The sequence below is a fragment of the Callospermophilus lateralis genome, chromosome 6, assembly GCF_048772815.1.
Source record: "Callospermophilus lateralis isolate mCalLat2 chromosome 6, mCalLat2.hap1, whole genome shotgun sequence".
NCBI classification, from domain to species: Eukaryota; Metazoa; Chordata; class Mammalia; order Rodentia; family Sciuridae; genus Callospermophilus; species Callospermophilus lateralis.
The window spans coordinates 161,099,025-161,126,992 of record NC_135310.1 but is presented as its reverse complement, the minus strand read 5'-3'; the positions used below and the strand labels follow the sequence as shown (position 1 = coordinate 161,126,992).

Sequence of the window (27,968 nt, the reverse complement as noted above, 5' to 3'; positions counted from 1 at the left end):
GCCCAGTTCATAGAAGTAGCGCCTGGACCTCGTGTCCCCACCACTTGTGTCTTGTCTGTCCCTGTGAGGTCCACCCCTTGAATCACTTTTCACAACCGTAGGTGGATACAGAAGGTGCTGACACCCTTGCATTGCTCCCACACCGACACCGGCCAAGCTGGTTTCTTAGACTTAATGCAAAGAGCAAGTGACAGCTCATCCGTGACTGCCAAGAGGCGCTCCTTGAATTGTCCTGGGGAATTTCAACACCCCTGCGGCTATCTTTCCTGAATCTAAGAATGCCTTTGCAGTACTGGAGAGCAACTGGGCTGTCTGCTAAACCCCTTCTGGATATGAGCACTTGCTTCTAGGTCTGTGTGAGCTGTTCTGTGAGCACCAGTTTGACGGCAAGATTCAGGGGTTCAGATTCCTGACCAGGCCTAGTGATTTCTTTTCTCCCTTGTGGGACAAGCTTTAAGAGAAGTTTTTGGGGTCTCAAGCACATACAAACGTGATTTAAATGGCAAATTCTAGAGCTGTTAGGTCCTTTTTGCATGTGTGTTCTGCCTGTGTAAGAGACACAGATATGGGAGGCAGCCTCTGAAATGGCCTCCAGCCACTGCTGTCTCCTGATCCTGGTGCCCTGTGTGGTTCCCTAGCTCATCCATGAGGGCAGGGCTTTGGGCGATATCTGTGATGGATCCTCTGGGCAGCCAGCTGCTGTGTCATAAGCTGCCTGGCAGGGTGGCCCATCAGGAGGGAGTGAGCCCACCTGCCAACACCTAATAGGGAGTTTGGAGGGGACCCTTGACCCCGGCCAGGCCTTATGATGACCAGAGCCCTACCTGGCACCTTGACTGCCCTGGAGCAAGACACGGAGCTAAAGCTACAGTAGGGACTTGTGAGTTCCCAGCCAGCAGGCACTGTGAGGTTGGTTTGTTGTATTCAATCACCAGTTTGGAGTCATCTGTTATGGCAATAGGAAAGTACTACAGATCCTGGATGAAGTGTGTGACTGAAGGTCTGTGCACTTCCAGGAAAGGTCCACTTGGGGCTTGGATGTGGCCGGGTGGGGATATTTTCCACTTCCTTTACTCCACAGCTCACAGAGGACCCAGGCCAGTCCCTGCAGTCCACTGGGGGTGATGGCTGCGTTTCTCTGTGGACTCATCTGAAGGCACACTGTCGCAGACACGTGCTAATCAGAGTGATCCTGTTTCCTGCAGGTCCAGGGACTTCAGTTTGCCTCATTTTAAAAGCTGTCAAAACCTAAGCCCCCTGAAGCCCCCATGAGCGAGAGGAATAGCTCTAAAAGAAAAAGCAATCAGCGTCACGGTGCTTTGTTCACTGTACTTTCATGTCCTTTTAGCTTTTTTCCATGTCCCCTAGATTTCTCTAATGTTTTAATTTCTCTTTTGTTTTCTAAAATGACCTTTAAAGAACTCATTTAGGACACATTTTAATAAAAGTACGAAGCATGCGGATATAAAGAAGTGGATTTTGACACCGTAGACTTAGGAACACCCTCCAGCTGGTTCCAGGGCCCCCCAGGCCCTCCCCCGGCGCCGCCCTCCAGCCCCCTGCGGCCTCCGCTCCGTTTCTTAGGCCTTAGGTCATAAAGGCCTTTGAGTCGCAAAGAAGCTGCACCAAGGAGCGACGCGGCTGGCTGTCCTTTCTGCCTGGCCTCCTCGGCTCTGTAAGTCCACCCCGGCCAGTAAGAGCAGCCGCAGTCCTGGCTCTCGCTGCGACGGGCCGCTCCGACGGTCGGGCCGCAAGCTCAACCTCGCCCGTCGGTGGGCAGCGGTCCTCCCACCTGGGGCTTTGGCCAGCAAACGGGCGCTGGCGTTTGGGCTGGCTCTGCACCGAGGGGAGACCGTTGGCCGAGGACGTGCACAGGTCCTAACACGACGAGATGGCGGAGATTCACAGCTCCAGCAGCCGGTTCTGCAGGTCTGCCACCGCCCCCACGAGTGTCACTGCGGAATTCCTCAAGAAGCTGCACGTGTTCTCGTGCTTACGGACCATTTGGGTTGGATTTTATGTTAAAAAAAAAAAAAAGACTCTAAGATCTCCTTGCTTTTCCTGTAGTGTGGTCGCTGTTTTGTTATGGCTTGAGGTGCAATTTAATGTTATTAATCAGAGACTATCAGTCACATCTATTGGAAATATCCTTTCCCCTTCTTTGATTCGACTTTTAACTCTGATATCTTTTGCTAAATAGAGTTCTTAATTCCAACCTAACTGCTGCTGCGAGCTGAGAGTACCTCCCCCGTCACACCCTTCTCCTGTTCTGTCTCACTCAGCTCCAGGGCAATGAGCCAGCTGACATTGGACTGAACTTCTGAAACTATGAGCCCAAAATAACTTTTCCTCCTCTAAATTGTTGTGCTAAACAAAACGAGACCAAAAAAAAGGAAAAAAAAAGACAATAAAAAAAGAAAGAACAAAGCAAAATTTGCCAACTAAGAATTTCATATCCACCAAACTATCTTTCAAAAATGAAGAGAACTAAGGAGATTTACAAACAAAAACTGAAGAAATTGCTCTCAGATTTTGTATGGTATCCTTTAGGTTGAGATGGCAGAACACAAAGCATGCACTCGAATAAATAACTCTGGTAAAAGTAACCACACTTGTGACTATAAACACCAGTATTGTTGTGTTTAGGGTTTGTACCACTTCTCTTTGTTTCCCATATGATTTGAAGGACAAATTCATAAAATGTAATTGTAAGCATACGTTAAAAGGTAATGTGTGCTGGTAACAACACAGAGGGATGCAGCTCTGCGGGAGCAGGTGGAGTTCACAGAAGTCTGCGGCATTTCTGCATCAGGCCATTGGAAAGCAGAAGGTGGAGAACAGAAGTCAGACCGCAAGGGGAAGGCTGCCCAGTAGGGGAGGGCAGAGACAGATTGACATTGGGTGTTTAAACTACAGCCAAAGGCATTAAGTTTAGAGGAGAAAGAACGAAAGAATAAAAATACTAGGGAGATGGAATAAATGGATTTAGCTAAAGAGGAGTTATTAATGCCAAAATAGCATACAATGGCACACAGCATAAAATTCCAATGGCAAAAGCGTTAAACCAAGCAAAGGGCCCTTGAGTATTTTGGGCCCTGAGTAACTCCATGGGTTGCACATCTGAAAGCTGTCCCTAAGTAGAGAGAAGAAAAACTTTCAGGAGCTTTAAGCCTCCCTCTGATTCTCAGAGCAGGTGGTTTCAATTCTTAGCAAAGGCGTGGGCCGGCAGGTACAGGAAGATGTGTGGGGCTGTGTGGAGGCCAAGACAGAGCCGGCTCACTGGCAATGTCAGCAGCCCACATCCCTCAGTACCTGGCTCTGCCAGTCCAGAGGGGCGGAAGATGACCTCCCAGACGCCAGAGTCCTGGCGAGTTGAGTAGAATTATTAACTGGAAGTTCAAAGCCACCACCTGTACACAGGTTTTCCACTTTGCAATTCAGTGGCTCTAGTCGAGGTGGGGGACCCCACCTGGCAGCCTTGCTGCAGCTTCCCAGAGAATGTTTGTTCCCATAAGATGCCTGTGGATTATTTTTTCACTTAAAGTGGGTTTATATTTATGAAGTTTCCTTAAAGAGCAATCAATGCTGTAAGTTTTGCTCAGTGAACTCTTAATTATTAATTGAATCTTCAGTACCTACATTATCAGAGTGATTAACCTAAAATTTAATTTTTTACTGTTTTTATTTTAATTTCTCAACAACATAAGTTTTGAATATTATACAGTATATTATGCTGTGAAATTTGAGTACATAAAACAATGTGCAAACACAAATGCAATGTATGAAAGTAAAATGAATCCTTTTTTGTGGCCACAAATTCACACAAAACTTGAGAAACAGCACCCTCTATTGCCAACAGCTTTGCAGCCCCGATCTGCCCTCCCTGTCTCTTCATCCTCTTTCCGTATAGGTCTGCCACACTGCCAGGCATCAGGAGAGAGTGTCTGTGTTTCTGGACTTCATATTGATGTCATATTGATGGTGCCGGCTTCTCCACACTCAAGTCGGTGGAGCTGGGCTGGCCCTCTGCAAGCCTGGCTTGCCTTTTGGTTCTGCCAGAAGATAACCATGGGAGAGCTGAGGAATTGGAAGGGCTGAGGGACACCCTGGATTCTGCTGGTACCTCACTTCACTTCCTGGCAGCGGCCTTACTTGAAGTAGCACATGGTCCTGGTTCCTGGGATGCTGTCTGCACCCCAGACCCATTTTCAGCACACGCCTTAGAGATCACAGCCCAGCGGGTCAATGACAGGCTCTTTCTCCAAATTCCCACTTCTCATAGCCCCACCTCTGCAGACGCTGTCTGGACTCCCAGGGTGGCCGCTGCTTCCGTCAGTTTCTAGGTTCCTTTCTGCCCACAGCCTTCTATTGCTCATTGACCACACCTGTCCCATGCATCCAGGTAAAATAAGCAGTGTGAGGGGTTTCCTTCCTTGGTTCTGACACACCTAGTGTGCTTGGCTCTGGAGATGACTTTACTTTCTAGTGTGTGAATGTTAAACAGTCTTTTCTCCGTGTCTACCTGCTTTCACTCAGCTCGAGGTCTGCAGTCCTCACTCCCATTGTTGCATGACCTGTGGACGATTGATTTCCATGTCGGTCCGTGAATGGACGTGTCACAACAATTCATCCACTTTCTGGTGTTCTTATTCTCTTGTAAGTAGCACTACTATGAATATTTCTGTGGGCCTCCCAGGACAAATGCAATCCTCAGCACCACATAAAAATAGAATAAAGACATTATACCCACCTAAAGCTAAAACATAAATATTTAAAAAGTTTTAGTATTTAAAAATAAATAAATAAAGGTATTGTGTCCAACTACAACTAAAAAATAAATATTAAAAAAATATTGAGGATTGGAAAGAATTATTGAGGATTTATGTGGGCCATATCTATCACTGTCTACTGTATTAAAAGTTTAAATTTAGGGGTTGGGGTTGTGGCTCAGTGGTACAGTGCTTGCCTAGCATGCATGAGGGACTGGGTTCGATCCTCAGCACCAAAAAAATAAAAATAATAAAATAAATAAATAAAGATATTCTGTCCCCCTAAAACTAAAAAATACTAAAAAAATAAATTTAGAAGTGAAAACAATATTTATTTGGATTAAAAAAACCTATCATGTTAATATAAATAGCATGTTGCATAAAAACAACCTACTGTTAACATAAAATACATTCAAGGGAAAAGTGGCATTGATTTCTGAGTTTACAAGTCTCTTTAATAACCGACTGCACAAAGCAAGGTGGACTCGCGTTATTGGAAGTAGAGTGCTGAGACCTGGGTCCATTTTGAGTTGCCAGGGCTCTCTCCATTTCTGGAAGTTTCTTCTTCCTCCTAGATGAGATGTCAGTGACCCCTGTTGCTTGATCTTGATGAACAGACCTTTCCATCCCTATTTTTTACAGTAACATTACTTGCTTCCAAGTCTACTTTTTCTATTGGACAGCCATTACTGCTCTTCTGGATGCAGTTTGCATGACCTATCTTTCAGTTGTCTTGTATCTTGATATCGGAAGCATCTTCTTTTGGTAGCATCCAGTTGAATATTGACCTCATCCCCTCCCCTGACAACCTCTGCCTTTTGACTGGATTCTTCATGGCTTCACATTTGACAGGATTGTTGATGTATTTGTATGTACACATTTTAGCTTCTGTTGTCTCATGTCTTCTTGGTTCTTTTATTCATGATGTATTCCTTTTTTGAATTAAGCAAACACTTTACAATGCAGCATTTAATTTCTGTAATCATTCTCCCACCATTTATTTTGAGTTTTCTTTAGAAGTTGCTCTGGGATTTGTCATATATTTATGAGAACAGTCAGAAATTTGTACTACCTTAATTCCAATGAGATATAAAAATCTCACTCCTACATAGCTCCGTTCCTCTCCTTCTGTCATATCATTGTTAGAAGATGTTACATTTATAAATATTTAAAAACCTGACAAACATTGTTCTAATTAATACTTCATAGAGCTTAATGCATTTTATATATTTTATCTTTCTTTTTTTGGTGCCAGGGATGCTGAAACTACCGAGCCACATCCCCCACCCTTTTTATTCTTTTATTTTGAGACAGGGTCTCTCTGAGTTATGTAGGGCCTTGTTAACTTGCAATCCTCCTGCCTCAGCCTCCTGAGCCACTGGGATTACAGGCATGGGCTACTGACCCTACCAGCTTAATGTATTTTTAAAAAGCTTAGAGAAGAAAGGGAAGAAGTGTGTATTAACTTATTTGTATTAACCTTCTTGCTTATCCATCCTAGTTTTCGTGATTTGTTCCTGTGGGTTTCAGTCACCACCAGGAGTCCTTTCTTTTGCCCACGACAGCTTTCTTCTTGCCCCTCCTTCGTGCCACTATTAGCACATGTATCACGTTTTCGTATGCCGTAGTCCACATATAAAAATGCACATTGTTTTGATGATAGATTTCTAAGTCAGCTAAAAGAAGAAGTGTGTTTACGCTGTCTTTATCCTAATTACACAATCACTTCACAGGTGCTCTTTTCTTTTTTAACATATGTGCGACTGAGTCGCCATACAGTGTCACCTCCAGTGTGGAGAACTCCTGCAGCCACTCTTGTTTGGCACATCTCTTGTGCAAGTGGCAAGTTCTTTCCGCTTGTGTTTATGTCATACTCTCTTTTTATCCTTTTCATTTTTGAAGGGTAGCTTTGCTAGATAGAGCACCTCCAGATCTTCCCATTGCCTGCTGGCCTCCTTCGCTTCCAATGAGGAATCGGCTGCCACTCTGCTTGGGCCCGTAATTGGAAGCTACCCTTCCTGCTGCCCTCAAGACCATCTCTTTCTCTTTAGGTTTTGTTTTTTTTTTCACACTTACTGTGCACATCCATTTGTGGAACTCAGTGTATTTCTACCGAGCATCCATGGGGCCTCCTGCATGTGCACATGAATGCTGTTCCTTAGAATGGAAATCTTCCACTACTGTCTGAAGATGGTGACTCCTTCTCTCTCTTCTCCGGGTGCTTCCATTTTATGAATGCCGTCCATGCTTACTGGTATCTACACCTCTCCACTCACCCTCTGTGACCTCTTTTTACTGTCTCCATTGTGTTGCCTTTTCCAGATTGCATGTATTTGTGTGTGTGTGTGTGTGTGTGTGTGTGTGTGTGTTTCTCAGACTGTCTGTTCACTTGGTAATATGGATTTAAGGTTCCCTCCGTGCCTTTTTATAGTTTGATAGCACATGTTTTTTTAGTGATGAATAATATTCTATCATGGTTAGAGAACATCATGTTATTTCTATCTTTTTGAATTTATTTGGGTTTGTTTGATGGCCTAGCACAAAGTCTCTCCTAGGGAATGTTTCATATGCTCTTGAGAAGAATCTATATTCTGCTGCTGTTTAGCAAAGTGTCCTATAAATTGTTAGACTTAGTTGGTTTGCAGTGTTGCTTTTCTGTTTCCGTGAAGTTTATTCATTCACCTGTGGAAGATGCTTTGTTATCCGATGTTTGACAATTGTGACAAAGAGTTCTGCAAATATTCCTGTGCTGGGGTCTTAAGAGATGTCAGTGTTCTGCTCATTGGGGTAAAACCTGGGATTGTGATTATTGGATTGTTTGGAAGAACTATGTTTAGTTCTGCAAGAATCTGCCAAACTGTCCCCAGAGTGGCTGCACTGTTGCATTGCACTGCAATAAATGAGAGGGAGCCTCTGGTGCCCCGCAGGCTCCTTGGAGTTTAACAGTATCCGTGGTTTAAATTCTAGCGGTGGCACTATGTGTGTGACTGTAACTCTCGGGTGTTTTAGTTTGCATTTCTCTAATGACATATGTTGAGCGTCTTTTCATACACTACTTTCCATCTATGTCTTTGTTGGTAGGTCGTTCAGATCTTTTTCTCATTTTTAAACTTTTTGTAGGCTCTAACAGTCTGTCTATATTTTTATACCAGTCCTTTATCAGATATGTTTCTTGCAATCATTTCCCTGGTCTGTGGCTATTCCTTTCATTCTTTCGCAGAACAGACAAGATCTCGAGGTGGCCTATTTCGGTGGGGCCAAGGCAGGAGGCATGCGCTGGTGCCGGCGGAGGGCGTCTGGGTCTGCAGACGGGCCGCTTGCCGGGCGCACCTCGCGAGCCTGGCGGCCTCACACCGGGCAGCCGCTAGCCGGTAGGCGACCCAGATTCCGCCACCAGGAGGCGCTGACGGAGCCCCGAGGTGGCTGCGAGTGGGCGAGTTCTTTCCGCCAGTGACTGGCACCTGCTGGCGACCGCTAAAGGAGGGGCGCGCGGACGCTGATGTGCAAATTCGACTGCTCGGGTGCCACCCGTGCAGGTCTGCAGTCGTGTTCCCGCGTTAATTGCGGGACTCGGAGAGCGCTCCCAGCTGGGACCCCGGGAACTGCAGGCGACAGACCCGCGCCGACCCGGAGTCGACCCTCCAGGCGCCGCAGTCAGATCCCAGAAGCCCGGCGCAGTTCCAGCTCCGCCCGCTCGGTGGGCCGGGCCCCGCGGTCCCCGGCCGGCGCCAGGCGGAGGTGCGGACACCCACGCAGCTTCCAGGGCCGCGGAGCAGCGCGTCCCTCGTTCCCGCCAGGCGCCCCGCGGAGCTCCGAGCCGCTCGCGCTTCCCTCGTGCCCAGGTCCCAACCGTCACCCGGACCTTGGACGCTCGGACTCGGGCCGATTCCGCGGCCGTCGCGAACATGGCCGGCTGAAGCTGTCCTCCAGGCCGTCGACCGCGCCCACCGCTCCCATGGGCAGCTTCCTGGGCAGGCCGGGTCCCTCGGCGTCCCCGGCCCGGGCGCGCGCGGACTCGCCAGAGAGGCCTCGGATCCGCGGGCCGGCTCCGCCGCTCTGCCACGTCCAGCGGGTCCCGTACATCCATCGCGCCCATCCCGCCCCACGGCGCAGGCCCTCTAAGAGGCCGCTGAACTGGGACCCTGCCCATCCTGCGAGGGTGGTCAACGAGGCGTGGAGGCGCTTTCCCATGAACAGGTTCCAGAGTTCCGTCGGGGGGCCGCTCCCCTCAGATTGGTGGGAAAGCTACCTCAAGCGGACCATTTGGTCGCTGCGGCACCCGCGGGCGGTGTGGAGCCCCGTGACGGTCAAGATCTCTTCTCCCGAGCAGAGGGCGCCCCACTCCGTGGCCTCGGCAAGCGTGATTGCCTCCGCGGGACCCTCGGAGGAGCCGCCAGACCCGTGCGCCAAGGAGACGGTGCTGAGGGCGCTCCGGGAGTGCAGGAGAGGGGGCGCCCGGGTGCGAGAGCCGCGGCTCCCCGAGAGCTCCGACCCGGAGCGGACCCGCGAGAGCCGGCCCTCCGCCTTTAAGCCGCTGGCGAAACACCGAGCCGGCGCCGGTTTCGTGCCCAGGCCTGGGCCTCTGGAAAGGAGCTGCCACTCCCGGAGCTCCGCGCACCGCTGGAAGAGGCTCGGGGGCTCCTCCGACAGCTCCTCTGCCGGAAAACGCACAGCAGGCCCGCTCTGCGCCAAAAGAAACGCCATAAGCAGTTCTTACAGTTCTTCCAGAGATTTCGTAGAGCCATGGAAGAGAAGTTTTTCCAGTACATCAATCCAGACGCCAGAGTGGCCAGTGAAAAGGGAAGAGAAAGGTCCCCAGCCTCCGTCTCCAGTCCCGGCGGTGTCAGACACTGGATCGCTTCGAGCCCCTGACGGTTGTGGGCAGCACATTCTGAAGGTTCCAGTGCTGCCGTCTCACCCCGGGAACCTGCTGTCCACCAGCCCCGCCCCCCAGGCCCTCATCACTGTCCCTCGTGTGAGCTCTGCCTCTGGGGAGGCCCTGACCTCGGGGAAGAAAACCGAGCGGCAATGGAGTGACAAAACCAGAGAGCACCCAGGCAAGGCCTGGGCTGGCATTCAGCCTTGCCTGTCTTTCACTGGGCCTCCTTCGGGCACAGCAGCTGCCACCAGCACGATTCCTCAGCTGGAAATCTTGAAGACGCAGAAGTCTCCCGGTCCACCGGCCTCCCCAGGGCCTACTGGAGAGGCGACCAGTGTGGTGCAGTGCCCTCAGAAGACACCTAACCTGCCGACCCCAGCTGAATGCTCACACTCAGAGCCCCCTGCAGAGACCTCTTCAGAGGCCAAGCCCTCAGCTACTCTCATCCAGCTGACCCCAGCCTCTCCCACATCTCCAGCCACTGACACCGCGGGGCTTCCTTCAACCCCTCAGGCTGACAGGTCTGCCATGCCCCCAGGTCCTCCTGTGATTACCCTCGCAGCACCCGCCATGCAAAGCTCAAGATTCGGGGCGATGAGCACCTCAACTCCCCGCCCTTCCCCCACCCCTCCTGCTGTAGCTTCGGTGTGCCCCATATTAAGACCTACTCTGGGGCCCCTGCCCAGTCCTGAGGTGGCAGGCTCCTTGAATCCCAGAATCCCAGTCACACCTGTAGCATCTGCAAGCTCTTCATTCCCCACCCCTCCAGCTGTCTTCCCACCCACCTTCAAGCCTGTCTTTGGTGGCACAGGACCACTTAAAACTATGCCAGTGCAGGCTCCTTCCCCCTGCAAGCAGCCCTCTCCTCCATGTGCTCCTGCTTCCTCTCCTCTGCTCCATGGCCTGGCCAGGGCCACCCCTGTGGTCAGGTCCACGCTAACCAGCACATCTAGAGACCCAGCCTTCAAGCCACCTTCGGATCTTGGCATCACAGGTGACGCTTCCTCTGTCCTCACCTCCTGTAGCACCTTCATGCTTGGGGCAGCCCAGACCTTCAGGGCGAGTTTCTCCCCAGCCCCGGGCTTCATTTTTCCACCACACCAGCACCCTGTCACCCCCACTGTACACACAGTCACTGTCTTTAGCCACGTTTTCCCGAGTGTCATCCAGATATTCCCCTGCAGAGGCACTGGTGGTCTTGGGGATGTGCCAGCCCCAGCCCTGCTACCGGCAGACCAGGCTGCGTTGTCACCCAGCATCTCCAATCTGACCCCAGCAGTCACAGTTCCCACGGGGTCAAGCTCGAGGCCACCTATCCCATTATTCCCAGGAGTCACTCCCCAGCCTGCATCTGGGGCCGTTGGTGGGCAGAAGCAAGGCTTCCCCCAGCCAGGGCTGGCCCCACTCTTGGGTGACTCATTACTTTTTGGGAACTCAGCAGTGGCATCCCCAACTCCAGTGCCAACTTCAGCTCAGACAGCCTTTGGGGGTGTGATGCCTGCAGCCCCCACCTTCCACACGCCTGCCAGCATGCAGCCAGGCCTGGGCAGCACCCGTGATGGCCTCCCCTCGGGTCCCGGCAATCCAGCTGGCTCTGGAGTTGCCACCCACAGCCATGTGAGTGGGGCTCGAGGCTCAGTGTTTGGCAGCACAGCACCACGGCCTTTTGCCTTTGGGGGACTGGTGACCCCTATGGACTGTGGGGAGCCTGGGGTCCTCATCACTGTCCCAAGTGTGAGCTCTGCCTCTGGGGCTTCCAATGCTGATGCAGGGCTTAGTAGGACCACTAGCCCTGTGACGCGCTTTGGAGAAGGCTGGAGCCTTTCCCGCCAAAACACACCTTTGTTCTTGGGAAAGGCCAGCTTCTCTGCAAAAAAGATGTCTTTTGCTCACAGCACCCCTATTCCTGGGCCAGTTAAGGTAGGCAGCCGTCTTGGCCTTGGGCTGTCCCCTCCACATTTTCAAGACTCTGTAAGGAGAGATGCTTTTAAATCATCAGCTCCTACCTTTTCCATTGGCACAAAATCAAAAACCCCAAGGAATCGGGAGCAAGGGCATACCCGAAGGCATCATGCCCACAAGAAATAGCTCACTTTCCTCTTACCTGTACCCTGGTTCAGACCCCAATATTTCCACGAAGAGCTTTGGTCTCTGCAAATTCACTAAGTCAGACATACCCCAGATCTAGAGTAAGCTTTGTATGCTCACCCTGGGGTCCTAAATATACATCTACCTGGAAGAAGGTAGAGGACCAGGCACGATCCAGTGGTGACAGCAGATGACAGAACTAGACCTCCTGGGCTTAGACAGAGCTTAACCCCTTTCCCCCAACACCCCCTGCCCTGCTCCTCTGTGTCAGAGCTGCCTCCTGCTGCGTCCCAGGAACAGCCCCAGGAACAGCCGGGGCAGTAAGGCCCAGCTGCAGACTAGGTGCTCCTGCTTTGGGGGAGGAGGAATAGACTCTCCCTCAATCTGAGCCTTTTATTTGGCTCTGGTAAATGGCTCCCCTCTTTGGCCCCTTAGGGATACAGATCTCTCATTTCTTGCTGTTCTGTTCCTCAGTGGGTTCTTGGAGAAGCTTTCGATGTAGTTTGACCTTGAATCCAGCTTCTCGGTGAGGATCATGGTTGGCCCTCAGGGAACTCTGTGTGCTGCTCCCCAACAAGCTGCCAGTCTTTTCCTGAGAGGCGATAGTCCAGCCTCATCCTCCTCCTGCCAATTGAATCTACAAAGTGAAGACTGTTGTGTGAGACCCCAGAGGTTACTCCTCACTCCAAGAAAAGGAGGCCTTTGGCCAGTGTCCTTCCAGGTTTGGACCCAGCAGGAGCGCCTTCCTGGATGCAGGTCTCCACTTGCCGCCTTCTCCCCCGGCACCCTCCGTGCATACACATGAGACCTCTTCTCTTGTCCCATGCTGGTGTCTGCTGTGTGCTTCCGATGGCGTGGGGGGGAGGGGCGGCTCCCAGGAGTGGTGCCACTGGTGGGGTTTGGCTAAGGGATGGGCAGGCACACTTCTTCAAGAGCTGGTTCCTGAACGCACAACAGCACTGACTCTAAGGGACAGCCTCTGGGGAAATCAGAGGGCCAGGAGGGAGGAACACTGGCCATTCCTCCAGCACCAGCCAGAAATGCACAACCAGGGAACCGAGCTTTTTTCTTTTTATTCATGCCTTTTTATTCATGTCACCTCCCTGTTCAGGTCCTGTGTGGGGAGGGCAGGTGGAGCAGAAAGCCCTGGGGCCTGACAACGGAGTGAGAGAAGTGGGGGGGGGGAAGGGCAGCTGCCTGAGGCCACCCCAGGGCAGCACCTGTGGGAGGGGGTGGGTGAGCACTTACCATCCTGACAAGAGGCTAAAACGGCTTCCTGAGTACATGGGCCACCCATCTCCTGCTTATGGAGACTGTGGAGGAGGTCTAATTGGAAAAACAGTATTAAGTTAGATGACAAAATAAAATAAATTGTTGAAGTAAGTCTGTGATATAGGAATTTCTGTCCAACCGATTTGGATATGGTGGATATGGAGGCAGAGTGATGTCAGGAAACCTACCTGACTCCGCCCAGGGAAGGCCAGTTTGGGGATTTAGAGGCTGATGACAGGAGTGTGCTCATTCCTCCCTCCCCAGAGCCGATCACCAGGGTTAGAATTCTAAGCCAGGCCTGTCTGCCATGAACACCCACTTCCGCCGTCATTGCCCACCAAACTTGCAACCTTGCAGAGGGCCAGGGAGAACACATGGACACTGCCTATGCTGTGTACCTGTGATTCAACGTGTCCTCGGCCCCATTGGCACTGACCTTTGGGAGCAACAGACAGCTCCTGTGTGGGAGGGTTACACCTCAGTGTGGCACCCTTGTGTCAGCCATAAGCCCCTGATCCTGAAAGAACAAGGAGTGCCCAGGGCAAGGGGAAGGACCCTCTCAGCTAAGACTTGAAGCTTGAGTTGTGTCTGCACCAGGGGGACAAGGTGAGGAAGGCAGGACGAATTGGGGCAACTTCTGGAAGTTGGCTGTAGTAGGATGAGCAGGAGCAGGTCACAGCGAGCTTATAAACAGTGTAGAATGACGTGTCCTGAGTCACCAGCATGGAAAGCCTGCAGGCTTGGAGTTGGTGGGAGACTCTGAGGACACAGCATTAACAGTGCGAGTTCCACCGGTGGCCAGCAGGGCAGTGGGCCCGGTAGTTAGCCCTTCTCAGGAAGAGAACAGACTAAGGAGCAGGACTTGGGGAATCCTTGAGGATCTGACCTGGGTTTTCCCGGGGCTTAGAACACGGCTGTTTCCGTCCCAGCTCCTGCTGTTCTGTGCCTTGCAGCCAGCACTGTGGGCAGTGCAGAGGACACTTCAATTAGCTATGTGTTTTTCCAGCTGTTTACTTGCCCTTCTCTCTTCCAACCACTGGGCTGTTCTGGGTGCCTTTGCTTATCACAGGGACATAACAGTTAAAAGCAGCATGTCTTTTCCTGGGTGTGCCTTCCAAGACCTAAAGACCCAGGGGAGGCAGGAAAGGGTGGAGACAGAACTTTTAGGAATGTGTGAGTTTGGGGGCAAGGGACTTCTGGAAGTCAGAGTCACATGCAGTGCAGGGAGGAGAGATGGAGTCCAGTTGTGAGGAGGTGGAGACCCCAGGAGTGTGGAAATTGGGGCTGAAGGGGCCCAAGGCAGTCTGGGAATCCTGGCAGTCAGTGCAGTAGGAAACAGGCGGATCCAGGTTTCTGCAGGGAGCGTGGAAGGTCTGACATGCAACATGGAACCCTGAAAGGGCAAGTTTGGTTTCATGCAGATCATAAACCCAACCCCTGGGAAATTTTAATTTCCTTAACTTCTAAAAATAGACATTGAATTGAAATCTTGAAAATGAAGTATTTCTTGTTAAATGAGGTGTTAGGCTATTTGACATTCAGGAAAAGGTGTCTGTCTGGAGGTGGATCTGGATGTCAGAGGCATGAAAGCTCTCCTGCGTGGGGGCGAGTCTCTTCTGCAGCTGACCCTGAAGCCCTGTGCCCACCTGTTATCTTCCCACTGGAGGAGATACCGAGGTGCTGGGTGTCGGGAAATGACCCGGGAAAGAGTCACATAAAAGGCCGTGCCTCTTACCACTTCCACTGACAAACCCCTGAAGGAAAGAGGGGGTGTTTCGCCCTGTTTGCACACCGACAGGTGAGCCCGACATGTCTGCTCCCGTCAGTTCCCACGTTGTCCTGGCAACCTGTTCCCTGAGAGTGTCTGTGTTTCCCAGGAGAAAGACACTTCCCTCGTTGTCCTGTTTTCTCTTCAGCCCTTGTCAGACTACACTTACCATCCACATTTCTGCCAACAATCATTCAGAGCAATCTAGGCTTTTTCTTGAGGTGCCTCAGGATTTTCCTACCTGCTGCCCCTTTCCCAGCTTCAAAACCCTTTCACACTTGGGCATTTGTTACAGCAGCCTCCACTCTAATCTCCAAAGCTGCATGAGTTCCCAGAGTTGCTGTGACAGACTTTGTGGCTTCAAACGAGAGAGTCTTGGCAGCTGGAGGTCTGGAACCGGCTTGGACAGAGTCTGTTTCCTTCTGAGGCTCTGGGGAGAGCCCACTCCCACCTTGGCCAGCCTGTAGTGTGGCCAGCAACTCTGGATGTATGTGCCTGTGCCTGCCTGGCTCTGAAAACACACACAATGCTTATACGGTCACCCAGTTCTCTTCCCTGTCTGCAAATTTCTGTTCTTACAGGGACCCAGACATGGGATGTGGAGCCCACCTGGGTCCAGTATGACCCGATCCTGATCACATCTGCCACGACCCTCTTTGCAAATAAGGTCATATCCACAGGTACCAGGGCCCAGATACCAACATATCTTTTTGAGGAGTCATGTTTCAACCTATACCAAGCTTCTTGCAGTTCCATATGAATTTTAAAAATTTCAAAGAAGTTTAGGTTTCCAGCAATGGTTTGTAGTTTTCCACGAACAACTCTTTTACCTCCTTGCTTAATTTTTTTCCTAGGTAGTTTATGCTTTTGGATTCTGGGGTAAATGGAATTGTTTCTGTCTTAATCTGTTCAGACGGCTGTATCAAGATACCATAGGCTGGCGGCACATGAACAGCAGAGATCATTTCTCACAGTTCTGGAGAGTGGGAAGTTCAGTGTCACCCTGCGCCAGAGATGGCACCTGTCAAGGGTGTCTTCCTGGTGTCTTCCTGGTCCTGGGATGCGGCTTCCCACTGCATCACCACAAGCAGGGAAGGTAAGAGTCTGCTGGCCTCTTTCTGCAGGCTCTTAAACAAGGGTTCCTCTCTGGTCTAATCACCTCCCAGCACTATCACCTTCGGAAATGGAATTTCAGTGTAAACTGGGGGAGACACACGGTCAGTCCATTTCAACTTTATTTTTGGATTGCTCATTCCAAGTGTCAAAACACAACTGTCGAAGTGCGCGCGGGAGTTCCGGGGAGCAGGCGGGCACCGCGCTTCTGGTGTCCTGAGCTTGGCGATTTGACTCCTGCTGCTGGGTTCTGGGGTAGATCGCATGGCCGTCGGGATCATGGTGTTGTACTTCACTAGCAGCAGCGGAGTCTTGCCATAGTGAAGCATCCCACATTCTTTATTCAGGGTTCCTCTCCAGTGTGAATTCTTTTGAGCATGTGAAAGGACTGGATTGAGTGAAGACTTTCCCTCATTACTCACATATTCTCCAGTGTGAATTCATGCATGCCTTTGATATTAATTCATCTGCTTACACTATTTACATGGGAAAGGATAAATATGAAAATGAAGATCTGATAAAGTATGGCTGGCCTGAAGATATTTGGCTTCATGTGGACAAACTCTCTTCAGCTCACGTATACCTTCGATTACACAAGGGAGAAAAAATAGAAGACATTCCAAAGGAAGTGCTGATGGACTGTGCCCACCTTGTGAAGGCCAATAGCATTCCAGGCTGCAAGATGAGCAGCGTTAATGTGGTACACACGCCGTGGTCTAACCTGAAGAAAACAGCCGACATGGATGTGGGGCAGATAGGCTTTCACAGGCAGAAGGATGTAGAAATTATGACGGTGGAGAAAGAAGTGAGTGAGATACTGAACCGATTAGAAAAGACCATATTGGAGCGGTTTCCAGACCTAGCTGCAGAGAAGGAAAGCAGAGACTGGGAAGAGAGAAATGAGAAAAAAGCCCAAATTCAGGAAATGAAAAGGAGAGAAAAAGAAGAAATGAAGAAGAAGAGGGAGATGGATGAACTTAGGAGCTATTCATCACGAATGAAGGTTGAGAACATGTCTTCAAATCAGGATGGCAATGATTCAGATGAGTTCATGTGAAAGGAGAAAAGGATTCTGAAAGCTGTGAATGCAGAGAACTTTGCTGACCTTGTGATTTCATCTATGTTCTAAATTATAAACAACAACCAAAATTCTGCCTTCATTCTACACAAATATTATTAATTTTGGAGTTTAAAAAAATCCCTTTTTTTGCTGACAAAAAAAGAACATATATATATATATATATATATATATATATATATATATATATATATATATATATATTATAGTTGAACTTGAGGACAGCATATATAACTTTAGGAAAACAAAAATATTTTTTGCCAGAACACGTCTCAGTACCTTGTGAGAGCTGACTGCCCTTGTTCTTGAGATAGACTTTAGAGTAAACCATCCCTGAAAACAGATGTCTTGAAATGCTTTTCATAGCCTAAAATACCTTCACTTGTGTTAAGAAGAATGTGTTGGTGGGCAATTCAGGCCAAGATTCTCCCACTCCCAATTTCCTGATTAGAAAGGCAGAGTTTTGAAGGTGATAGTGATATTTCAAAACATTGCTGGCTTCAATGTTCTCATTCCCACATGTCGTCAGTCTGTTAGTGTAGTGGTCCTCAGCTTGTCCCGGCTCCTTTGTCCTCCTCCCTTTTTGAAGTGAGGGCCTTCATCTTCGTAGCATCATATTGAAAGAAATAGTTGGTCTAAATCAGGTTTTGCCTGCTCACCAAGTGATCCAAGCTTCAGGTGCGACAACCTCCAGGCTCCATTTCTCCGCGCTGAGGGGGGGCCAGAGGGTGCTCTGTGAACTGAGTGGGAGATACAGGTTACCTGACTTTTGTCTTGAAATTCAAGATGAAGCAAAAGTACACATTGAATCATCAAGCATTTTCCCAGCCAGCCAAGGGATTTATGTCCTGACTTGAAATAATGATTATTTTTGAGTTTTGACCCTTGAGATTGGATCTCCCAGTTACAGGCTCCTAACTTAGGTGACATCACTACTCAGCTGAAGCACTTGCTACCCATTGTGATTCTGACCAGAAGATACATTCTATTGCCACGTGTAAGGCAATCCCTGAAGGGAGTGACAAGACAAAACAGCAAGAAAGAGCCTGCAGGACCCCCGCTTGAAGATGGTAACACCCAGAACCCTGCCTGGTGCTGTTATTCTAATTCGTCAAAAGTGACTTTCAGCAAAACTTGTAGCTGCCTAGCACTTTGGAAGTGTGGGTAAAACCAGAAGACATTTTCTTTTATTCTAAGTTGGTGTATGGGCTTGATCTGGAAAATTCCTGAGGCATAACTCATTGGCCAGATTTTGAGGGGTATGAAAATACCAGAGGTCAGTGTGTGGGCATGTGTGTCTAATGTTTTAGACTGGAGTTCTGTGATTAAAAAATTATGATAAAGTATTTTTTTTTAATCTGAAAAAAAAAAAAAACAAAAAACACAACTGTCTGTGTGTGTATGTGAATCCTGTTCCCTGCAACTTTGCTGAATTCACTTGCAAGCCCAGCTATGTGTGTTCCTGGGGTTTCCTAGGTAGAGGACCAGCCATCTGTGAGTAGGAGTGGTGCCTACTGGATACCTTCTGTTATTCCTTCTTACTCATTACTCTGGCTGGGGCTTCTAGTATGCTGAAGAGCCCTGGGGAGAGGGAGTCCTTGGTCCTGATATCCGGAGGAAGACTTCCATATTTCCACAGCTGACTGTGATGAATGGTAAGTCTGACTGTGGGTTTTCCATAAATGTCCTTATTCAGGTTGAGAAAGTTCCTTTCTATCCCTAGTATTCTAAGTGGTTTATTTTTTATTCATGAAAGAGTGCTTGATTTTATAAAATGCTTTTCTGTGTCAATTATGTGGGGTTTTCTTCTTTTTGTTAATGTGATTGGTTAAATTTCTCATGTTGAAGCACCTATATTCCTGAGTTAAATTTCGCTTGTCATGATAGACAATTTTTTTGGTTCACTAATAGTTCCCTGTGGGTTTTTGCATCTTATAAACATAAGGCATGTTTGTCTGAATCATTTCTAGCTTTGATTCCAGGGTAGTACGATTCTCAGAAATGAGCCAGAGGCTGTTCCCTTCATGTCTACTCTTCAGAGGACTGTTTTTTGTTTGTTTGTTTGTTTTAGTACTGGGGGTTGAACCCAGGGGTGCTTTGCCATTTAGCTACAGCCCCATCCCTTTTTATTTTTTATTTTTAGACAGGGTCTTGCTAAGTTACAGAGAATGATCTTAAACTTCCATATTCCTGCCTCAGCCTCCTGAGTGGTGCATTACAGGTATGCATACTATACCCTAAGTACTGGTCTTAATTCTTCTTTTGAAATTTGGTAGGATTCACTGGTGAATCAGTCTGGTCCTAGAATCTGTCAGGAGGCCTTGGCTCACTGATTCTTTTCACTTGCTACAGGTCTCTTCTGATTTTCTCTTTCTTGAGTCAGTTTCAGTAATTTGTGTGTTTCTAGAAATCAGTCCAGTTTATCTAGGTTATCTAATTTGTTGGCATACAATTTGTTCAATATTCTTTTATATTCCATTTTCTTTAGTAAGCTTAATAGTGATGTTCCAACTCTTATTTCTGAGTCTTGTTATTTTCTTCCTTGATTGATCTAGTAAGGTCAAAGAACAAATTTTTGGTTTTCTCTATTCATTTGCTTTTCCATTCTCCATTTTACTGAGCTCAAACTTTTCAGTTTCCTTCCTTCTGCTGAGTTGGAGTTTAGTTTGCTCCTCTCCAGGCTATTGATCTGGAACCTTTCTTCTTATCATTGGGATTTGAAGAAAAAAGGGTGACACACTTGAATCTCCCTAGTGAATCCTGGACTGCTCTTCTCCCTGTAAGAGTTTCTGATCAATTTGTGTCACCTTTTAAGAATGCAGCTGGTAAATACAATTCAAAAAGCACCCTCCAGTCCAGATTGTCACAAACAGCAAGGTACCCGTTGGCAAAGTGCCACAGAGACCTGTGCCCCTGCAGGTCACACCCCAGCCTTAGCACTCTGTGTCCTTCAGAAGTCCGGGATGCCCTCACTGGGTGTCAAGAGGAATAGTCTAACGGAGTCAGACGTGTCCGGCAGGTGTGAGGTCTGGTTTTAAAGCAGCCTAGACTGCACAATAAGAAACACAAGTGCGTTCTTGGTAGGCAGGAAGCAGGTCACCACCAAGGACCACCCTTTAGGGCTCCTTTTGCTACCTTCTTCAGGGAAGCATCGTACCTTGGCGAGGCTTCCCACTCCCAGGGTCAGGGCTAGGGGCACCGCGGCGAGGAGCACGCGGCTGCGGGGAGGACACTCCTCTGTGCCTTCTCCTCGCCCCAGCTCGCCCCAGTGGACATACTGGGTAGGTATGTCGGTAGGTCCGCCGACTCGCTTCCGCACAGCCAGCCCTGGCCGCGCGCCAGGCTCGGCCTCCGCCCGCCGCTGGCCGGGTCCCCGCTGCCCCCGCTGCCCACGCGACGTCGAGGTCCGGGCGCCCGCGCGGCAGGCAGGGCAGTGGCACCTTTGCTCGCCACGACGCCCTTGAGGCGTCTCAGTGACGCTCGGAAGTTGGTTCCTCGTAGCTGAGTGGAGTCCGTGGTGAAGGAGCCGCGGGGCGCGGGTGAGGAGGCACAGCGGGTGGCGTGAGCGCCCAGCCCTGCGCGGCGGGGCACCGACGGGCTCCCGCAGGACACCCGGGAGAAGCTGGTGCCTCCACACTCGCCCTCTGCCAGACTGGTCGCCCCTGCCCTCCTTCCTTGCAGTGCCTGCCCTCGTCACTCGTGTCAAAAAAAGGCCGACGGCTCCCTCCCTACTGCGTCTTCCCGCGAAGAGAAAGCGCGCTGGCCTTCAGGAGGTCGCAGTTCTGTGTTCTTCACATTCAAAAGAAAGGCACTTTTTGCTTCTGCACAACGTCTACGTTACATCTTTACTTGGCGAACGCCCCGCTGCCGCTCCTGTATTCAAGTCCATGCGTTCGTGAAACTGGGATCACGTCCATGGGGCTCTGGGTCAGCCTCCCCAGCACTCCTGTTGCAGAGATCACCAAGACGCGGTTTCCTCTCCGCATAGGTGCGCTGCATCGGTGTGGGCTTCATGGGGGAAACGGAGGCAAAAATTAAATATGAAGTGGCAGAAAACGGGAAGCATTGACCTTTTTAAAGTTTATTTGTCTGGATTCCCAGGGGAGACATAAAATGAGAGAAGAAAGGAAGTTGTAGTGAGATTTTTGTGAAACGCAATTTTAAGAAAAAATTAGTTAAAGCACTCTGCAGAGAGTCCTTAACAGTCAGAAGATATGAATTCTTCTAAAGAACAAGAACCTAGAATTTATAAGAAACCACACACAGAGAGAGAGAACTGAAATGGAAAGATGGAAATAAAGCCACGAGGGGAGGCGCTTTTCCCTTTCCTTGGCAGCTTTGAAGGCGCTCTTACTTGGAGGTGTCCCAGACCAGCAGCCGGTCTTGGAGTGGCCCCCTAAAGCACTGTGACTAGATGTAAAGGTCCAGCTGTGGGCGACTGGCTGCACAGTGCCCCGTGGAGGACCGCGGAGCAGAATGAACCAGGAAGAGAAGCTTCTGTCAACAGCATGCAGCAACATCCAGGGGACTGTTTCAAGGGAGGAAGCCAAGTACAACAGAGCACATGTAGATCTCACCTTCTTGGGTACAAGAAAGGAGTGAAGCAGAAGATACACTCCCCAGGACTCATCAGAAAGAAACAAAGCCAGTCACCTACAAGGGCCGTTTATGGGGCGATCAGGGAGCAAGAGATGGCTCTGATTATATCTATCTTGGTATGGGAAGGACAGAAACAAACCCACAAAACAACAACAACAACAACAAAACCCTTAAACTAGAGGCAAAGCAAAATAATTGGGCTTCACTGGATTTCAAGGGAATAATAAATATACTGGAGGACAAAAAGAGCCAAACCAATCTGTGTTTTTTTTTTTTTTTAACACAGAGTCTGGACCAGGGTGAAAATTACAAAGAAATCTTGAACTCTTTCAGTTGTTGTTTTTTCCCTGTTGTCATGCAGGTGAAACGATTTTGAAAGTACTTTAGGTGTTTCAGGTGTACTGTATGACAGTGAGCTTTAGGTGTTTCAGGTGTGCCGTATGCCAGTGAGCTTTAGGGGTTTCAGGTGTACCATATGACAGTGAGTTTTAGGGGTTTCAGGTGTGCTGTATGACAGTGAGCATGTTGATATCACTTGGTGTGTTCTCATTGAGGAGAGGGACACACCACGGGGAGGGAGAAAGGACTTCTTGGCTGATATTGTGACTCATGATTATCAAAATATGCATGTGTGTATACACTTGTCTGTACACATGTGTGTGTGTGGTATGTGTGTCTGTACACACATGGATTTCCTAGAATTTTTTTGCTAAAGGGTCCTAAAAGCAAGACATCTCAGAAGCAGTGAACTAGCTGGGCCCTGGATATGGTTGCTCACTCAAAGTCTCCCTCTGGGGAATAAAGGGGCTTGTTATGCCACAAATTCAGAGCACCTAAAGATCACAGGGGCACAATGTGCCCGGGACATAGTCACAGACTGAGGGGCTCTGGCCAACCAACTGTGGAATTAATTTGAGTAATTAAAGACAACAATGAATTGCAAATCACTGAAAAAAATAGGATTTCAAAGCTCACACTAATAATAAACACACACATAGATGGAGGTTAGTAGAGGGCTCTTGCTTACAAGCGAATGCTAAAGAAGTCCAGACTGCTAAATGTGACGGGAATGCTGGGGTTGAAGAACCATGGGTTTGAAACCATCATAGTAAATATGGTTCAGGTAGGACTTATAGATGCCAAGTCTGAAGGGAAACTTTCAAGGGAGCAAACCGTTTGCATCGTCTTAGTGTCTACCACGCGGCCAGCGCAATGGTTTCATTAATGAGGTTCTTGGCATAAAAGTTAGCTAGCGAGATCGAAATAAACACACAGACTCAGTTACCTTTTTTCTATGACCAGGTCCGAGACGGCTCCCCTCTCTGGTTCCCTCCTCTAACCGCCCGGCAGGGCAGCAAGGATTACTCAGGGCTAGCAGGAGAGAGAGAGGGAGAGCACGCCAGGGAGTAGCCTTTTATTGGGGAGCAAGAAATTCAGGGGATAATTCCATCCAATGAAGGTTGAAGGGGGAGCCGCACTCCAAGGTCAGGGTCAGTGATTGGGCCTCCGGGGTCAGTGGTCAGTTACACCCCCACACGGACAGGTTCTCTCATCAGGACAGGTTCTCTCATCAGGAGAGGGCCGGGAAAGCTCCGACACAGCCAGAGCGCCTCAGACCCTAACCGGGAGTCACCCAGTCACGTGTGAGAATGGCTTCCAACATTAGTGTGTCTCCCTTATGTTGCCTTAGTCACAATGGAAAAAATATCAGCCCGTCTGCACAACCAGAATCAACCCAGTAACGAAGGCTGATGGACACAGAAGTCTCCAGTCTCCAGACAGTGTTCCAGGGACGCCTGCTGCTTAGATGGTGTACTGCATAGATGAGTCCAACAGGAGAAAATCCCAAACCCCAAATGAGTAGTGCACAAGGGACTAGCAGTCCAACGCCTTAACCACTCGGCCACCTCCTGTCATCTGTAGATTCTTCTCTCAGGCCTGCATTTTGATCCCAGTGCTCTGCATATCGTTGCCTGCAAGACCCTTCATAAAAGTTCTTTTCTCCCTCCTCCCCAGGGCTTCTTATATTTCAATTTTAATTTTATTCTATTTTTTAAATGTGTCCTTCAAAAATGTCAGGGTCATAAAATACTCATTGGTATTTATGTGGACAGGTTAAAGGACACTAAAAGGCTGTGGAGGTTACCTGATCCTAACTCAATCCTGCACTAAAGTGGGGGTGCTGTAAAGCGCATTACAGATCAACTGATAGAAGTGGAATACAGGCAAAATATTTTTTAAACTACCACACACACCATATTAACAGTGGTTGCATAAGAATGTCTTTGCTTTCAGAAAATTCCCTCTTAAACATTTGAAGAGCAAAGGGCCACAATACTTAGAACTTACACTTAAATGTTCTGGAAAATGGGATTGGGGGAGTTTGCAGAGCTGCCTGCAGACTGAGTTCCATCCCCAGCATCAAAATCAAACCAATTCAAGCCAAAAAAGCACATGGTGGTCCCACATTGCTTGTTTTTACACATTTCCCATGTTTGAAAGTACTTTAAAACCAAAAAGTAACAGCATGGTATAATGAACACTCCAGTGGTCATCAAGTAGCTTAAACATTGAGTGATTCCTGATCCCTATTGTTCCCTCTGTTGATCTCCAATACTTGGATCACATTTGGACTGGAGATCTCAAAGCACTTCGCTAGGACAGTAAGAAGGGTGCAAATCTTGATCTGCTCCTGCCCAACTTGGAAGCATAATGGAACAGAAGAAAACTGCAGCCAGACCCGACGAGGGTGGGACTCGAACCCACGCGTGCAGAGCACAATGGATTAGCAGTCCATCGCCTTAACCACTCGGCCACCTCGTCCTGCTCACCTCCCCCGTCTGTGGACTCTCTTTTCAGGCCTGCACTTTGAGCCCAGTGCTCTGCATATCGTCGCCTGAGACTCCTCCTCACAGGTTCTTTCCTTCCTCCTCCCCAGGGCTTCTCCCATTTCAATGATGCCACCCCAGTGCCCTACTGTCAACGTTTCTCGACGCCCGCAGTTGCTCTCCAGCGACAGCGAGCATCTTTCTGCTGCCCGCAGGATCCACGTTTTCCTTCTACCTCCGCCTGCAAAGTGCTGGGATCTCCCCTCCGCGTCCGTCGGTAAGTTCAGACCTTATCAGACCTGGCAGCCTTCTTACGGAGCTGAATACAGTTGAAAATTTTTGCAAGAATCCTTTCCCTCTTGGAAACGAATTTCCATTCTATATCTGCCACAGAATTTCATCCCAATATTATGTATTTTTACATGTCAAAGACCCTATCTGCCACACTGCTTCTATGAATAGAATCTGATTTTTACTTATTTCCAGGGACCAAAAATCTCACTTTTAAGCATTTTTCTAATGCCTTGAATTACTTTTAGTGTAATGTTAGCACACAGTAAAGGGCACAGAGAAAGCATTTTAATAAATGATTTATTATATATGAAAAGTAGAATTGCGTAGGAAATGCATCTTTTAATGAAAGATGAAAGTATTTCCCCCAACAATCCGTGTGTCTGGATGAAAATTCATTGCTGGAGTGAGATTTCAGTGGGAATTAACAGCAAAATATCCGATTTATGGTTCGGAGCTTGCAGAATCTATTCTTGTTAGTAAGGTAGAACCTCCGATGTTTTTAAGAGCATGCTTTTTACACATTTAACTACAAAGTCATTTTAATTAACAATATATAACTTTAATTAATAAATAATAGCCATGAACAAAAGTGATGGCAGATTTGCGACGACATACAGTTTATAAAATAAGGACATCCGTGTTACTTGACAGAAGTCAAAGAATTTTCTTTGACTTCTGTCAAATAACAGAAGCGTAAAAACCCACGCCACTGATTTTCTAATCACACACGTACGCTTCCTTTTTTGAAAGTGAGACGGCTGTGTCGAGGGCCCGTGGCACTTCCCGCCGTCCTTCTGTGTCACCGGAGGCGGCTGCATAAGTGGAGCGAACGGGTGCGGGCAGCTGGAAGCCGAGGGGCCCGGACCCCGGAGCCGGTGCGGACGGCTGGTCCACCTCCTGCGCCCGCCGAGCTGCAGGGCGCCGGGCGCCTTCCCTCCTGGGCGCCTGGCCTCCGAGTCTCTCCTGCCGGCCTCCGAGTCTCTCCTGCCGGCCTCCGCCGCCTTTCCGCCTCTCATCCCGCTTCTCTGCAAAGCTCGCCCGCAGCATCCCTTTACGGGAGACTGAGCTTTCCCCCTTGGTCTAAGAGGGTCCGAGCTCTGGCTCTCCCCAGGAGCCGGCCTGGGCTGACCATATCCACAGGACAGTTTGGCTCCAGGGAACCCAGAACACCAAGAGCTAAGGAACCCAGGAGTCGCTGGTCTCGCTCTCGCTGCTTCCCACCTAGGTTCAGAGAGTGACCAGGGCCTTGGTCCTGTTGGAACATCCCGGATACTCATGTTTTCTAAACAGAGGGCCTAATCAACACTGAGTGGACACCAAGCAGCCTAAACAATGAGTGATCCCTGATCCCTGATGTCCCGGGAGCATGCTTTTTACACATTTGACTTCAAAGCCAGAATGAAATTGTAACGGGGTCCACTTCATGATTTGAACATGACCCTTGCTGCTCTGCCTCCGTGGCTTATTTAAAATCGCCATCCTCCTGTCCCCTTCTCTCTCTCCCTCTTCCCCTCTCTATCCTTGGGGAAGGACGATTATGCGTCTTCCCATCCCAGGCCAGTCCCTTTTCCTTGAGCACACATCACAGGAACCAGTAATTCAGACTTCAGGGTGGCCTCAGAGGACCTAGGAAGGGGCTCTCTGGGAAAGCCACAGTGAATGGTGACTCCTGACAGGACACAGCTGGACTGCAGCCTTTGGAACCACCTCTGTTACTCTTGACCACCAGAATCACAGCGTAAAGCAATAAAACTTCCTTTTCCTTTTTCTCAAAATCTTGTTCTCGTTATGGATGGGCACTCAGGACCATGACTGAGCAGACTTCACTAAGAGTCATGAGAAGAACCCGCGGTGGCCTTTGAGCTGCGGCCCTGTCTCCTGAGTGAGCCCAGGAGTTGCAGTGACCAAGCCCACAAGCCACGGTACTCAGAGCCGGTGCGAGCCCAGATTAGGGTCTGAAGCCAGACATGCAGCTGGGAACCAGGCTTTGTGGGAGGTGGAGGGCTACGCTGCCTCAGGCTCTTGGGGTCAACCTTGAGGAATACAAATATTAGTAATTGCCAAATTTTCCTGATTAAATAGTAAAATAATCATACAACAGAAACCTCTAGTACACATTTTAAAATAAAACTAACTTACAGTTTTTAGAAACTTATTCAGGAGCGCACAGTAAATAAGTCTGGTTGACAATGCCCCTCAGACTGAGGGTTTGATGCTCCCCAACACCCTGGGGGGGCTTTACATCTATGCCCAGTGGCCACTCTAGTCACGCAGTCAACAGTGGCTGCAGCGGCTTCTCTGAATGCCTCTCACTCTCTGCCTTCCCTTTCTTCTTACACTGCATGTAGGCTGTGGTCTGGGTCTGAGAGCTGCTCCCCTGCTTAGGACGCAGGGACCATTGCTCTTGAAACGAACTCAAGCTCAGGGTCTCTCTGAGGCTGAGGGCAAAGGCTGCACCCCCAGACCTGAACAAGGCCACGAAGGACGGAGGCTATACGTGTAGCTCCTGCCTTTGTCTCTTTGCTCCTCTTCTGTAAAACCTGTACCTCAGCCTTCAGCCTGTGGACTCAAATCTTTTAAGGTCTGTAAACAAGTCAGATTGGCACCTGGTATTTTGCCAGAGAAATGTTAGAGTCTGTAAACAAGTCTGCATGGTGCCTGGCCAAATGCCAGAGGGAGTGGTTTGTGAAGTAACAAAAGGGAGCCATTAAGTGTGGAGATTCCTGATTGGTTGACTGGTGTATCTAGTTTATGCTAATTAAGATAAGCTGTGTGGAATGTATAAATACCACTCCTGTCCTACAATAAAAGGCTTCCACTCCTGCTGTATCAACCTACACAAGTCATTCGTCACCCCCCCACCCCCCGTTATTTTGCCCAGCCAGCCGGGCTGCAGCACAAATCCTCACTCACTGATCTCTATTTATTTTAAATCTTATTTATTATTTTAAAATGCCAAATATCTTAATGGCTTATTAGAGGATATAATTTCTGTAGAAATCTGAATTCCCCCCAAACACACTCCAATACTGCAAAGAGAATTTGGATGAAATCCTTTAACCCTTGCTGTAGGCCTACGGAGAATAACAATTGCCTACATGTCTATGACCGTTTTTTACATCAGCAAAGCCCCATGGCCCTAATGCGTGTTTTTAAAATAGGTGTCCTGTGCACATTTCAAACATCCGTACACATCGGTGTCTTGATTCTAGGCTGTGTCGTGCTGTTTAGATCCTCATTTGCTGGCTGTTCAGATGGTTTCTATTTTCTCTCTCATAAG

At 49.0% G+C, this 27,968-nt stretch overlaps 2 protein-coding genes and 1 non-coding gene across 4 annotated transcripts; 2 read left to right on the top strand and 1 right to left on the bottom strand.

Moving 5' to 3' along the window:
* Positions 1-8,724: 8,724 nt before the first annotated feature.
* On the top strand, positions 8,725-11,736 carry Pom121l2 (POM121 transmembrane nucleoporin like 2). Its single transcript, XM_076859637.2, has one exon. The coding sequence runs from the start codon at positions 8,725-8,727 to the stop codon at positions 11,734-11,736; it is 3,012 nt and encodes a 1,003-aa protein (XP_076715752.2).
* A 4,522-nt stretch (positions 11,737-16,258) lies between these two features.
* LOC143401010 (coiled-coil domain-containing protein 25-like) lies at positions 16,259-17,070 on the top strand. 2 transcript variants are annotated; one of them, XM_077109611.1, is made up of 2 exons: positions 16,259-16,866; positions 16,913-17,070. In XM_077109611.1, the coding sequence occupies exons 1-2, from the start codon at positions 16,332-16,334 to the stop codon at positions 16,963-16,965; spliced, it is 588 nt and encodes a 195-aa protein (XP_076965726.1). In that variant the 5' UTR covers positions 16,259-16,331; the 3' UTR covers positions 16,966-17,070. The 2 variants fall into 2 exon arrangements, with proteins under 2 accessions (XP_076965726.1, XP_076965725.1); XM_077109610.1 differs by having other exon boundaries at positions 16,259-17,070.
* Positions 17,071-24,307: 7,237 nt separating this feature from the next.
* On the bottom strand, positions 24,308-24,389 carry Trnas-gcu (transfer RNA serine (anticodon GCU)). The gene has a single exon. It is a non-coding gene; the product is annotated as a tRNA-Ser (tRNA).
* Between the last annotated feature and the right edge of the window lie 3,579 nt (positions 24,390-27,968).